Source organism: Tachyglossus aculeatus, chromosome 4, assembly GCF_015852505.1.
Source record: "Tachyglossus aculeatus isolate mTacAcu1 chromosome 4, mTacAcu1.pri, whole genome shotgun sequence".
Classification (NCBI taxonomy): Eukaryota; Metazoa; Chordata; class Mammalia; order Monotremata; family Tachyglossidae; genus Tachyglossus; species Tachyglossus aculeatus.
The window spans coordinates 66,983,098-66,998,747 of record NC_052069.1 but is presented as its reverse complement, the minus strand read 5'-3'; the positions used below and the strand labels follow the sequence as shown (position 1 = coordinate 66,998,747).

The following is a 15,650-nucleotide window of genomic DNA, read 5'->3' as shown; positions in this document are numbered from 1 at the left end:
AGTGCCGGGCCCATAATAAGTGCTTAGCAAATACCATTATAATCATCATCATCAGTAGTTCTGTTATTATTATTGTCATTAATATCACTATTACATTTGTTAAACACTTACTATGTGTAAAGCACTGCTGTAAGTACTAGGGTAGATACAAGTTAATCAGGTCAGACACAGTTCCAGTGCCACATGGAGTTCACCGTCATGGTAGGAGGGAGAACAGATATTAAATCCTCATTTTGCAGCTGAGAAAATGGAGGCACAGAGGAGTTAAGTGACTTGCCCAAGGCCACACAAAAGGTAACTGGTACATCTAGAATTAGAATCCAGGGCCTCTGTCTCCTAGGCCATACTGCTCCTCAGTTGAAGAAGGCTGCTCATCAACCTGTCTTATCCTTTTTTTTCCCACTATCCAGTCATGCTGTTTCCATGTGTCTTTCTGTGCCTTTCCCACTCCAACTTTGTAAGGTGAAAAGCCACCGTGCAAAATTTATCAAATTTTAAGCATTCAATCCCCTCTCAGGATCGCATCTGAAGAGTTTCCAGTACTCTGCCAGTTGTAGCTATGGGAGAGACAGTCAAGCAGAGGGATACCCATTCCATTCTTAGCTTGGGCAGTGGTTAGCGAGTGGAAGACAATCTGCTATAAGTCAAAACTCATCTGTGCTGGGCAGCAGTGACATGGGAGAGAGTCGAGGGTGGAGACTCAAGCTTACTGTGTGAAAGAAGGCAATTGGAAACTACTTCTGTATTTTTATCAAGAAAACTCTACTGGTACACTACCAGAGTGATTTCAGATGGAGGTGGGGCATTCTGAAAGAGATGTATCAAAGGAGTCTCTATGGGTTGGAGACAACTCAACAGCATAAGACAAGCATTTGTTAAAGCCACTTAATAATTATAGCGGTATTTGTTAAGCACTTACTACGTGCCAAGCTCTGTATTGAGCGCTGGGTTGAATACAAGCAAATCAGGTTGGTCACAGTCCCACGTAGGGCTTACAGTCTCAATCCCCATTTTACAGATGAGGTAACTGAGGCACAGGGATATAAAGTGATTTGCCCAAGGTCACACAGCAGACAAGTGGCGGAGCTGGGATTAGAACCCATAACCTTGACTCCGCTCTCTCATTCACCCCTCACATCCAAGCCATCACCAAAACCTGTCGGTCTCAGCTCCGCAACATTGCCAAGATCCGCCCTTTCCTTTCCATCCAAACCGCTACCCTGCTCGTTCAAGCTCTCATCCTATTCCGTCTGGACTACTGCATCAGCCTTCTCTCTGATCTCCCATCCTCGTGTCTCTCTCCACTTCAATCCATACTTCATGCTGCTGCCCAGATTATCTTTGTCCAGAAATGCTCTGGGCATGTTACTCCCCTCCTCAAAAATCTCCAGTGGCTACCAATCAATCTGCACATCAAGCAGAAACTCCTCACCCTGGGCTTCAAGGCTGTCCATCACCTCCCCCCCTCCTACCTCACCTCCCTTATCTCCTTCTACAGCCCAGCCGGCACCCTCCGCTCCTCTGCCGCTAATCTCCTCACTGTGCCTCGTTCTCGCCTGTCCCGCCGTCGACCCCCAGCCCACGTCATCCCCCTGGCCTGGAATGCCCTCCCTCTGCCCATCCGCCAAGCTAGCTCTCTTCCTCCCTTCAAGGCCCTACGGAGAGCTCACCTCCTCCAGGAGGTCTTCCCAGACTGAGCCCCCTTCTTTCTCTCCCCCTCGTCCCCCTCTCCATCTCCCCCGTCTTACCTCCTTCCCTTCCCCACGGCACTTGTATATATGTTTGTACATATTTATTACTCTATTTATTTATTTTACTTGTACATATCTATTGTATTTATTTTATTTTGTTAATATGTTTGGTTTTGTTCTCTGTCTCCCTCTTCTAGACTGTGAGCCCACAGTTGGTTAGGGACTGTCTCTATATGTTTCCAACTTGTACTTCCCAAGCACTTAGTACAGTGCTCTGCACACAGTAAGCGCTCAATAAATACGATTGATTGATTAATTGATAACCTGCTGACTGCCAAGCTCTTGCTCTATCCAGTATGCTATGCTCTATCCACTATGCCATGCTGCTTCTCTACATATACTTTTCATTCAATCATTCATTGAGAAGCAGCATGGCTTGGTGGAAAGAGCCCAGGCTTGGCTGTCAGAGGTCGGGGGTTCTAATCCCAGCTCCACCACTTGTCAGCTGTGTGACTTTGGGCAAGTCACTTAACTTCTCTGTGTCTCTGTTCCCTCATCTGTAAAATCTGTAGACTGTGGGCCCCACGTGGGACAACGTGATTACCTTGAATCTCCCCCAGAGCTTAGAACAGTGCTTGGCACTTTATAAGCACTTGACAAATACCATTATTCAATCGTATTCATCGAGCGCTTATTGTGTGCAGAGCGCTGTGCTAATGCTTGCAAAGTACAATTCAGCAATAAAGAGAGACAGTCCCTGCCCACAATAGGCTTATTGTCTAGAAGCCCGTTGTTGGGTAGGGACCATCTCCATATGTTGCTGACTTGTACTTCCCAAGCACTTAGTACAGTGCTCTGCACACAGTAAGCATTCAGTAAATGCGATTGAATGAATGAATGAAATACTTCTACATCAAAGGGTCTCCATATATCCTGCAGTGTTTAGAAGGCTTGTTTTCTAGGGATGGGCACAATTTTATGGAGTGACTGGACCATTTAAATGCAATTAATAAAAATAATGCCATTGGAAAGGACCAAATTACCCCAAATTTGAGCTTCCCTTCTAGTCCACCACTTGTCTGCTGTGTGACCTTGGGCAAGTCACTTAACTCCTCTGTGCCTCAGTTCCCTCATCTGTAAAATGGGGATGAAGACTGTGAGCCCCATGTGGGACAACCTGATTACCTTTTATCTACCCCAGTTCTTATAACAGTGCTTGGCACATAGTAAGCACTTAACAAATGCTATTATTATTATTATTATTATTATTATTATTATTATCAGTCCATAAGAAGAACTGGCTGCACCCCAAATTGGACCATGGCCTCCAGAAGCCCCATCGAACTGAATTACCCGTTGTTGGTTAGGGATTATCTCTGTTGCCGAATTGTACTTTCCATATGCTCAGTTCAGTGCTCTGCACACACTAACCACTTGATGAATATGATTGAATGAATGAATTTTACCCACTAGAGGATATTTTTCATCTATAAAAGCACAGCTCTACTGACTCAGGGAAAGAGGGAGACAGAATAAGTTGGGTTGATTTGCCAAATGAGTTCCCTTCATGAAGCCTCCTTACATCTTCCCTTAACATGGGAGAAGCAGCATAGCATAGGGCCTGGGGTTCAGAAGGTCTTGGGTCATGGGTTCTAATACTGGCTCCATCATTTGTCTGCTGTGCACCCTTGGGCTAGTCATTTCACTTCTCTGTGCCTCAGTTACCTCATCTGTAAAATGGGGATTGAGACTCTGAGCCCCACATGGGACAGGGACTGTGTCCAACAGTGCTTCTAGTGCTTAGAACAGTGCTTTGCACATAGTAAGTGCTTAATAAATGCCATTATTATTATTATTATTATTATTATTATGTGTTGTGTCCACCCCAGCTCTTAGTAGAGTGCCTGGCACAGAGTAAGTGCTTAACAAATACCATTATTATTATTATTGTTATCTAAAAGGACAGCACAAGGACAGAAAAGAGTAAATGTTACCTAGACTACTCTCCCAAGAATATATAACCCCCTGTTAGGGGAAGAAGTTAAGATAAGGGGTCCGGAGGAAGGAGCACAAAGAGAGGGAGTTGTTTCTAATCTAAAGGGAGAGAAACTCACTATAGATCCACACTCTTCAATCATCCATAATCCCTTCAGTCATCCATAGTTCACTGAAAGACACAGGGCAGACATCATTTGGTCACTGTCTCTGGACACTTTCACCATCTGTCCTTCCTTGTTTAGGGCTGGAGGTTTTAGGACTGCTCCTCTGCTCTGTTCCTGACCCATGTTCCACTGTTATTTCTTCCTGTCATGGCTATTTGCTCCCAGACTCTGTTACCGCTCCCAGAGACCATCCTGCTTCCCACTTATGCTTTGACATATGGGTTCATCCCATGATCCTCCACCACTGGCCACATTTGGCAGGATGTTGGTTGGTTTTGGATGTTTTGAAGTGGAGGAGGCTTTGCCCACAATCATTTCCAAAGGTTCCCCCCACATCCAGACTCGACTTAGTTTTCCTTCCCCCCAGCTCTCCTCCTCTTCCCCGCCCAGATTCCCACACACTAGCTGACTGATGTCCACCCCACCCAAAAGCATTCAGTTTCTTGCTTTCTTTATAGCATTTACTCCCACAGTCAGAGCCTCAAGATTTCATGAACATTGTCTAGGGAAATGGTATTGAGTACCTCAGGAACAGAAGCAATATGGAGCCGTCAATCTAGGGAGATAATTTGCCATTGATTTCACCCTCCATCACCACAGTTCAAAGCCAGACTGCACCTCGATCTTGTCTAACACTCTCTCTATTGGTATTTGTTAAGTACTTCATTCATTCATTCAATCATATTTATTGACTGCTTACTGTGTGCAGACCACTGTACTAAGCACTTGGGAAGTACAAGTTGGCAACATATAGAGATGGTCCCTACCCAACAATGGGCTCACAGTCTAGAAGGGAGAGAGCTTACTTACTATGTACCAGGCACTGTACTAACCTCTGGGGTAGATACAAGTTACTCAGGTTGGACATAGTCTATGTCCCACATGAGACTCCCAGTTTTAATCCTCATTTTACAGATGAAGTAACTGAGACACAGAGAAGTTAAGTGACTTGAATAAGGTCATACAGCAGACAAATGGCGGAGCCAGAATGATCTCACCACCAACCCTTGACCACACCCTCCCTCAGCCCTGGAACTCCCTCTACTTCCATCTCCACACATCCCCTCTAAGGGGCTTTCCTGACTAAGCCCTCATTTCCCTATTCACTCTGCCCTCTGTGCCAACTATGCATTTGACTGGTTACCTCTTAAATACTCTGATACTCATAACAGCCCCTAGCATTTACATACTATCTCTATACTCTACTATTTCCCTGACCAGGAATTTATTTTAATACCTGGCTCCCCACCCTAGACTGCAAATTCCTTGTGAGCAGGGATCACATCTATCAACTGGACTGTATTGTACGCTCTCTCCCAAGTACTTAGTCCACTGCTCTGTACAGACTAAGTGCTCAATAAATGCCATTGATTGAAATGTCATTGATTGATTTGGGCAGGCAAAAAAAATCCAGCTTCTCTAATGGTGCCTCAACTAGCTTCAAGCAGTGAGTTCATTTTTGAATGCTTCATTAAATAGGTAGCCCTGTGCTAGACTATCTGATTTTGCCCCCTCCTGTCGATGCTGTTTTAGCACAACACACACCACTTCCACTCCCCCAATTTATGACTGGGGATAGAAACTATACAAGGCATATACGAGGAGTCAGAAGGACCTGGGTTTTAGTTCCAGCTCCGCCACTTGTCTGCTGTGTTATACGGTAAGTGCTCAATAAATACCACTGATTGCTTGGTTGATTGCAGAGCACTTTGCTAAGCACTTAGGGGAGTACAATATAATAAAGTTGTCAGATGTATTTCCTGCCCGCAGTGAGCTTATATTCTAGAGGGGGTGACGGGTATTAAAATAAATTAATAAATTTCAACTATGTACCTCAGTTGTGGGGCTGAGGGGGGGGGATGAATAAAGGATGCAAAACCAAGTGTAAAGGTGATGCAGAAAAGAGTGGGAGAAGAGGAAATGAGGGCTTAGTCAAGGAAGACCTCTTGGAGGAGATGTGCCTTCAACAAGGCTATAAAGAGGGGGAGAGTAATTATCTATCGAGTATAAGAGGGAGGGAATTCCAGGCCAGAGAAAGAAGTGGGTGAGGGGTCAGCAGTGAGATAATCAAGCTCAAAGTACAGTGCGTCAGTTGGCATTAGAAGACTGTAGACTCTAAGTTTGTTGTGGGCAGGGAATATGTCTATTGCTTTATTGTTACATTGTACTCTCCCAATCTCTTAGTACAGTGCTCTGCACACAGTAAGTAGTCAATAAATATGATTGAATTAATGAATGAAATGGATCAAAGTGTGTAGGTTGGGTTGCAATAAGAAATCCGGGAGGTGAGGTGGGAAGGTGGAATGTGAGCCTATAGTAAGGAGTTTCTGTTTGATGTGGAGGTGTTTTTGATGGGCAACCACTGTAAGTTCTTAAGGAGAGGGGAAATATGGACTGAAGTGGTTCTGTAGAAAAATGATCCAGGCACCAGAGTGAAGTATGGGAAGAAATGGGAGTCAGAGAAGTCAGCAAGGGGGCCGGGGCAGCATTCAAGATGGGATAAGATAAGAGCTTGGATTAATGGGGCTAGCTGTTTGGATGGAGAGGAAAGGGCAGATTTTAGTGATGCTATGAAGGTTGAACTGTGCTGTAGTGTACTCTCTCAAGAGATTAGTACAGTGCTTTGCCCACAGTAGCACTCAATAAATACAATTGAATGACTGACTGGATTTGGTGCCTGGCTAAATATGTGGATAGAATGAGGGAGATATACTGAAGATAATGCCAAGTTTGTGAGGCAGGGAGGATGTTGGTGTTCTCTACAGTGCTTGTATACTTAGGAGGAGAACAGGATTTGTCTGGGAATGTGAGGATTCTGTTATGGACATGTTAAATTTGAAGTGTCGGTGGGACATCCAAGTAGAGATGTCCTGACAGCAGGAGGAATTGCGAGACTGACTGCAGAGAAAGAGAAAGATGAGGGTTGGAGCAGTAGATTTGGGAATCATCCACATAGTGGTAGTATTTGAAGCCATGGGAGTGAATTATTTCTCTGAGGGAGTGAGTGTAGATGGAGAATAGAAGGGGACCCAGAACTGAGCCTTGAGGGACTCTCACATTTTAGAAGGTGGGAGGCAGAGGAGGAGCCTGCATAAGAAACTGAGAAGGAAAGGCCACAGAGATATGAGAATGAGCAGAGGATAGTGTCAGTGAAGCAAAGGTTGGATAATGTTTCCAGGAGAAGGGAGTGGTTGACAGTGTCAAAGGCAATTGAGGGGTCAAGGAGGATTAGGATAGAGTAGAGGCTGTTGGATTTGGCAAGAAAGAGATCACTGGTGACGTTTGAGAGGGCAGTTTCAGTGGAGTGAAGGGGGCTGAAGCCAGGTTGGAGGGGGTCAAGGAGAGAATTGGAGGAGAGGAAATGGAGGCAGTGGGTGTAGACAACTCACTTAAGGAGATTGGAGAGGAATGGTAGGAGGGAGATGGAGTAAACGACGTACAAGTATAGAACCTGTGTGGCCGATATTATTTTGAAATCTACGTACACCTTTCAGAGTGAAATCCATGAGAATGGGGCCTGGGGTGTTTTATTTCGACTGCACTTCACAAATGCTCAGAAAGATGCTCTGCACACAGTTGACTCTCATTTTATATTACTGAATGAAGGAAAGAGCTCTAAACACCTAAGTGATGGAGCTACTTTAGAAACTTTAATCACCATTCATTCATTTCATTCATTCATTTATTGAGCGCTTACTGTGTGCAGATCACTGTACTAAGCACTTGGGAAGTACAAGTTGGTAACATATAGAGACTGTCCCTACCCAACAGCGGGCTCACAGTCTAGAAGGGGGAGACAGACAACAAAACAAAACATATTAACAAAATAAAATAAATAGAATAGTAAATATGTACAAGTAAAATAGAGTAATAAATCTGTACAAACATACACACAGGTGCTGTGGGGAGGGGAAGGAGGTAGGGCGGGGGGATGAGGTGGGGGAGAGGGAGGAGGGGGCTCAGTCTGGGAAGGCCTCCTGGAGGAGGTGAGCTCTCAGTAGGGCTTTGAAGGGAGGAAGAGAGCTAGCTTGGCAGATGTGCGGAGGGAGGGCATTCCAGGCCAGGGGGGAGGACGTGGGCTGGGGGTCGACGGCGGGACAGGTGAGAATGAGGCACAGTGAGGAGGTTAGCGGCAGAGGAGCAGAAGGTGTGGGCTGGGCTGGAGAAGGAAAGAAGGGAGGTGAGGTAGGAAGGGGCGAGATGATGGAAAGCCTTGAAGCTGAGAGTGAGGAGTTTTTGCCAGGATACCAGTGAATGTTAATCATTACTCCCTGCTCCCTCTCCCTTCTGCATCACCCTTGGACTTGGATTTGTGCCTTTTAAGCACTTGATAACCTCCCCACTTTCAGTTCCACAGCACTTATGTACATATTATTTTTATTAATTCCTGTCTCCCCCTCTGGGATGTAATAATAACTATAGCATTTGTTAAGCGCTTACTATGTGCCAAGCACTGTTCTAAGCGCTGGGGTAGATACACGGTAATCAGATTGCCCCACTTGGGGCTCACAGTCTTCACCCCCATTTTATAGATAAGGGAACCGAGGCACAGAGAAGTTAAGTGGCTTGCCCAAGGTCACACAGCAGACAAGTGGTGGAGCCGGCATTAGTACCCACATCCTCTGACTCCCAAGACCGTGCTCTTTCCACTACGCCGTGCTACTTCTCTGTAAGCTTCTTATAGGAAGGGAATGTGTCTACCAACTGTTGTATTTTCCCAGGCTTTTAGTACAGTGCTCTGCTCAAAGCAAACACTTAATAATTTCTATTCATTGATCGATTGCTATTCACCTGCCAGGGAAAACCTATGACATTCTGGATGAAGATTTAAGCCAAGAAAGACAAAAAAGGGAGGGAAATGTTTGAGGCCACCCATCTTTAAGACAAAACCATATTAGCTGGAGGGGAAAGATGAGGAAATGGAGCACGTTAAACAGTGATTTCCTGTTGCTGCATTGTACTTTCCCAAGGGCTTAGTACAGAGCTCTGCACACAGTAAGCACTTAATAAATGCGATTGAATGAATGAATACTATGTTTCTCACAATCAATTAATCAATCAATGGTATTTATGGAGCACTTACTATGTGCAGAGCACTGTACTAAGTGCTTGGGGGAGTACAATACAACAGAATAAGCAGACCCATTCCATACCTACAATGAGCTTACAGTCTAGAGAGGGGGAGACAGATATTAATATGCTCCTGATGAATAAAATGTTTTATAGAATCACTATCTCTTGAGTACAATATCACGGGAGAGTGCAAACCTCAAATTCTGCAGTTGCTTCCCGCATTTGGGGAAATCGCTGGGGTCAGCGCACGCAGAGTGCAATGGATGAGCCTTACCTTAAGAAAACCACCTATGTGATCATGATGTCCCCCCTGCCTCAAACCTGATCCATGACATCTTCTGAATGTTTCATCCCAAACAAGGGAAGTTTAGGAGGCAGCAAGATGATCCAATCAGAAAACATACCTTGGAAAAGGTGTGATTTATGCCAGAAAGCAGCATGACTTAGTAGAAAGAGAATAGGCCTGGGATTTGGAGGATCTTGTTTCTAATCCTGGCTCTGCCAATAACCTGCTGTGTGACCTTGGCAAGGTCATTTAACTTCTCTGTACCTCAGTTTCCTCAACTGCAAAATGGAAATTAAACTCTACTCCCTCCTACTTAGACTATGAACCCCATGTGGGACGAGAACTGCGTGCAATTTGTTTTACTTGTATATATACCAGGGCTTAGAACAGTGCTTGGCACATAGTATGTGCTTAACAAATGCCATAATAATGGTTATGATAGTAATAATAACAATAATAATAATGATAACGAGAAGAAGAAACAAGGAAGTAGAAACGATGCAACTTTCTGATTCCAGAGCCTCTCCGGTCAGTCAAACATATTTATTGAGCACTTACTATATGCAAAGTATTGTACTAAGTGCTTAGGAGAGTACAATACAACAATAAACAGACACATTCCCTGCCCCTAATGAGCTTACACCAATTTAGGCCCTCAAATACCATTAATATATCAATGAGAGTATTCACAGCCCAGCTTTCCTCTCCAAGGGAATGACCAGAGGCTTCCGTTGACATCCCTCTTGCCAAAGCCCACTGTTGGGTAGGGACTGTCTCTATATGTTGCCAATTTGTACTTCCCAAGCGCTTAGTACAGTGCTCTGCACATAGTAAGCGCTCAATAAATATGATTGATGATTCTACTCTCTAAGCCCCACAATGTCTGGAGCGCCATCAAACCACTGGTCTCCCTAGCTTTAAGTCCTCCTGAAAGGTCACCAACTCCAGGAGTTCTGCCTGGATTAATTTTCATGTCATCCTAGCATTCCCTCTTAGCACTCACTTGTCTTAGACATATTTAATAATAAATATTAATAATAATAATGGTATTTGTTCTGCACTTACTATGTGCCAAGCACTGTTCTAAGCGCTAGAATATATACGAGGTAATCAGGTTGTCCCACATGGGGCTTACTGTCTCAATAGTGGATAGAGCACGGGCCTAGGGATGATGGGTTCTAATTCCGGCTCTGCCACTTGTCTGCTGTGTGAGCTTGGTTAAGTCACTTCATTTCTCTGTGCCTCAGTTCCCTCATCTGTAAAATAGGAGTTAAGACAGTGAGCCCCATGTGGTACAGGGACTTGGTCCAACCCAATTATCATGTACTGACCCCAGCACTTACAACAGAGCCTGGCACATAGTAAGTGCTTAACAAATCCCATAATTATGATTATAATTATTATTATTTACTGTAATAACTATTCCATTTTTTTCTTTCTTTTAGTAATCATCGACCCCCGGCCCACGTCATCCCCCGGGCCTGGAATGCCCTCCCTCTGCCCCTCCGCCAAGCTAGCTCTCTTCCTCCCTTCAAGGCCCTGCTGAGAGCTCACCTCCTCCAGGAGGCCTTCCCAGACTGAGCCCCTTCCTTCCTCTCCCCCTCGTCCCCCTCTCCATCCCCCCATCTTACCTCCTTCCCTTCCCCACAGCACCTGTATATATGTATATATGGTTGTACATATTTATTACTCTATTTATTTATTTATTTATTTTACTTGTACATTTCTATCCTATTTATTTTATTTTGTTAGTATGTTTGGTTCTGTTCTCCGTCTCCCCCTTTTAGACCGTGAGCCCACTGTTGGGTAGGGACTGTCTCTATGTGTTGCCAATTTGTACTTCCCAAGCGCTTAGTACAGTGCTCTGCACATAGTAAGTGCTCAATAAATACGATTGATTGATTGATTGATTGATTGATTGATCTGCATCCATTTTTTTCTTCCTGCCCCCTCTTTATGCATGAATCTGTGTCTGCCTTTCTCCCCCACTGGACTGTAAGCTTCTGGAAGGCAGGGACAATGTCTTCTATGGTTCTCTCCCAAGCCTTCAGTGTAATGCTCCACACTCAATAGGCATTCAATAAACACATTGACTAGTGATTTTGAAGAGGTGGATCACATGGAAACAAAAACACGTGAGTGACAGCATTCTTCTTGAATTTAATCTCCATTTACAACCACTTCCTTGTCTGTCCCCTGATAGATCAGGTCCATAGAGAAGCAGCGTGGCTTAGTGGAAAGAGCATGGGCTTGGGAGTTAGAGGTCATGGGTTCTAATCCCAACTCTGCCACTTGTCTGCTGTGTGACTTTGGGCAAGTCACTTAATTTCTCTATGCCTCAGTTACCTCATCTGTAAAATGGATATCAAGACTGTGAGCCCCAAGTGGGACAACCTGATAATCTTGTATTTATCCCAGCGCTTAGAACAGTGCTTGGCACATAGTAAGTGCTTAACAAATATGATTATTATTATTAGTAGTAGTATTATCTGAGAGGAAGACCATTTTTAATGATATTTGTCAAGCACTTACTATATGCCATTCATTCATTCATTTAATCACATTTATTGAGAGATTATTATATGAAGAGCACTGTATTAAGATAGTACAACAGAACAATAGACACATTCCCTGCCCACAATGAGCTTACAGTCAGCAAAAATGTGATTTGACCAAATCACATTAAATATAATAGGGACCGTCTCTATATGTTGCCAACTTATACTTCCCAAGTGCTTAGTACAGTGCTCTGCACACAGTAAGTGCTCAATAAATATGATTGAATGAATAATACAAGGTTGGTTTTGTTACAAGCCATTGCTAAGAAGAAGTAAAATCTAGTTAGATTTTGGAGCAAAGTAAACCAAAGTGGTCTTTGGAAGGCCAAGTGACTCGACTTAGATTAGCATATTTTGGACAAATAATCAGGAGGACTAATTCTCTGGAGAAGAAACTAATGCTAGGAAAAGTCCAGGGAAAACATGGAAGAGGCAGACCAGCAGCTAGATGGATAGAGACCATTACAACGATAAGGAAGAACCATAAGAAAGGTTGCAGATTATGGCAGAGGACAGGATGCTCTGGGGAAAGTATATCCATGGAGTCGCTATGGATTGGAAATGACTCGACAGTATTTAATAATAATAATAATAATAACAATAATGAAATCATAATAGTAATAATTATGGCATTTTTTAAACGCTATGTGCCAAGCACTGTACTAAGTGCTGGGATAGATACAAGGTTATCAGGTTGTACTGCATGGGGCTCACAGTCTTAATCCCCATTTTACAGATGCGGTAACTGAGGCACAGAAAAGTTAAGTGACTTGCCCAAAGTCATACAGCTGACAAGTGGTGGGGTTGGGATTAGAACCCATGACCTCTGACTCCTAAGCCTGTGCTCTTTCCACTTAGCCACGCTGCTTCTCTGTGAACAATGATATTTGTTAAGCGCTTACTGTGTGCCAAGCAGCGTTCTAAGCGCTGGAGTAGATACACGGTAATCAGGTTGGCCCACGTGAGGCTCACAGTCTCTGAGCCCCCCGTGGGACAACCTGATCACTTTGTAACCTCCTCAGCACTTAGAACAGTTCTTGGCACATAGAAAGCACTTAATAAATGCCATCATCATTATTATTATTATTATTAATCCCCATTTTAAAGATGAGGTAACTCAGGCACAGAGAAGTTCAGTGACTTGCCCAGAGTCACATAGCTGATAAATGGTGGAGCCGGGATTAGAACCCATGACCTCTGACTCCCAAGTCCGGGCTCTTTCCACTAAGCCATGCTGCTTGCCCCAGGCAATGCCATTCTGGGACAGTGTCCACACCGACAACCTGCCTGAAACAGTCATGTCAGCATGCTCAGTGGAAAGAGCACGGGCTTTGGAGTCAGAGGTCATGGGTTCAAATCCCGACTCCACCAACTGTCAACTGTGTGACTTTGGGCAAGTCACTTAGCTTCTCTGTGCCTCAGTTCCCTCACCTGCAAAATGGGGACTAAAACTGTGAGCCCCGCGTAGGACAACCTGATCACCTTGTAACCCTCCCAGCACTTAGAACTGTGCTTTGCACATAGTAAGTGCTTAACAAATACCATCTTTATTATTATTACCAGGAGGTTTGCTAGAACAGCTGCCCTCTTAGTGTCCCCCAGGTTTTCTTCTAATAACCCCTCCTGGCCTACCTCTATGAATTAAGCCTCTTGAGTCTATTGGCACTTTTAATTCCATAGACTTGCCACTTCCTCTGTTAAAAACTGTTTTATTCTCTTTAATTTGAATTTGTCACCTTCAAGCTTCAGTTTGCATTCTTTTTTTAATGGTAGTTATTAAGTGCTTTACTATGTGTCAGGCACCAAAGTGCTGGGGTGGATCCAAGGTAATCAGGTGGGACATGTCCCACATGGGGCTCACGGTCTTTATCCCTATTTTGTAGATGAGGCAACTGAGGCACAGAGAAGTGAAGCGACTTGCCCAAGGTCACATAGCAGACAAATGGTGAAGCCAAGACTAGAATTCTGGCCTTCCTGACTTCCAGGCTTGTGCTGTTTTCACTCAGCTACTGTGCTTCCAACAGATATAGCATGCAGGATGGAGGTAGGGTAATTAGTGAACAGTGCCTACATATTTTATGAATTTAAAAACTTCTTCAATCCTGTTTCCTCTCAGCTTTCATCTTTCCTTTCTAGCTCCATCCCCTTGATCATCTTGATTTCCTGTCTTGGAATCCCACCTAATGTACCGCAGTGTTTCTGGGGATAAGAACATGGGGCAAGGAGTCTGAAGACCCAGGTTCTAGTTCTGACTCTGCCATGGGTCTGCTCTGTAACCTTGGGTGAGTCATTGGCCTTCCCGGAGTCTCAGTTTCCTTGGGTGTAAAATGGGCATAATAACCCCAGTCCCACAGGGATGTTGTAAGGATAAAATAAGATTGTTGCTGTCAAAACACTCTGAGAAAATAGAAAAACACTCTACACATTCAAGGAGTGGTGAATCATTGTCGTTACAATAATAATGATAAAAATTGTGGTATTTGTTAAGCACTTACTATGTACCAGGCACTGTACTAAGTGCTGGGTTGGATACAGGTAAATAGGGTTGGACACAGTCCCTGTCCCACATGGGGCTCACAGTCTCAGTCCCCATTTCACAGATGAGGTAAATGAGGCACAGAGAAGTGAAGTGACTTGCCCAGGGTCACACAGCAGGTTATGAGTGTTGCACTACAAATGTCAAGCAGAAATGACAGTAAATTTCTTCAAAATAGATGAATCAAGTTGATGTGACCCCAGTTCCTTTGGAGCAGTCCCGACTCCCCCTTCCCACCCATTTATATCAACAGATACAGAATGAACTCACTGTTCCCTAAGAAGGATTTCATAGTTCACGGTATTTAGCTGGCATCTTAAACACACACAGCTGGCATCTCTCATATGTGTAATAAACCGGGCTGTTTGACAGTAAAAGAAATCGGTCTCCTGTTCAATAGTGATTTATGGAAAATTTATGGCAATGCCATCAAAGAGTAAGGCTTTTCCATAGTTAAAAAAGAGAAAATGAAGGGCTTATTGGTATGAGTTTCCCTTACCTTCCAACGTTCCTTTGACATGAAGGCGTTTATTGAGTTCATCCGGTTTGTTCTTCAGGGCAAAATGCCCGAAAAGAAAAAGAAAATCACAATCACTGACTCACAGAGGCAGTTGTTTTGAACCCACCCTTATCACAATCTCTCTGTTCAGCCATACTTCCCCTGAAACCCCTCAATAACGGGGACCCGTCCAGACCATGCCGCCTTACACGGGCGTCCAAACTGACCGCGCCTCAGAAGATCAAATTAGCGTGTTGTGCTCCAGCCTTCAGGGTTTTAAAGCAATTTCCAGAGACTCCAGAAAAAGAACAGGAGTAGTGCAAGAGTGGGTTACAATTTCGTCCAGAGCAACATCTAGCCTCACATAACTGAGTCAGTCATTTCACAGTGTTTCTTATTTAGAGTAGGGGGTGTGGAAAAGTCTCTGTTCCCTTGTAAGGAACCGAAGTCTGGAAGGCATCAGCCCCTCCAGGTAGGCCTGATAATAATCATAATAATAATAATGATGGCATTTGTTAAGCACTTTCTATGTGCCAAGTACTGTACTAAACACTGGGGTGGATGATGATGATGATAATAATAATAATAATAATAATAATAATAATAATAATAATAATAATAATAACTATGGTACTTGTTAAGCTCTTACTATGTACCAAGCATGCAAAGCAGCGTGGCTCAGTGGAAAAAGCCCGGTCTTGGAAGTCAGAGGCCATGGGTTTTAATCCCGGCTCTGCCGCTTGTCAGCTGTGTGACTTTGGTCAAGTCACTTGACTTCTTTGTGCCTCAGTTATATCGTCTGTAAAGTGGGAATGAAGACTGTGAACCCCATGTGGGACAACCTG

The 15,650-nt window shown here is 44.0% G+C and overlaps 1 protein-coding gene, 1 non-coding gene and 1 pseudogene across 4 annotated transcripts in view; 1 reads left to right on the top strand and 2 right to left on the bottom strand.

Annotated features, from left to right (window-relative positions):
* The window catches only part of ENPP2 (ectonucleotide pyrophosphatase/phosphodiesterase 2), a 188,687-nt gene that overhangs the window by 18,150 nt on the left and 154,887 nt on the right, over window positions 1–15,650 (bottom strand). For all 3 annotated transcript variants that reach the window (XM_038745051.1, XM_038745050.1, XM_038745052.1), the window contains exon 19: window positions 14,806–14,857. In XM_038745051.1, the coding sequence (XP_038600979.1) occupies window positions 14,806–14,857 (52 nt within the window). The remainder of the gene's footprint in view (window positions 1–14,805; window positions 14,858–15,650) is intronic.
* Window positions 508–645, top strand: LOC119928072. The gene has a single exon (XR_005451028.1). It is a non-coding gene; the product is annotated as a small nucleolar RNA SNORA7 (small nucleolar RNA).
* LOC119927636 lies at window positions 9,116–9,249 on the bottom strand (annotated as a pseudogene).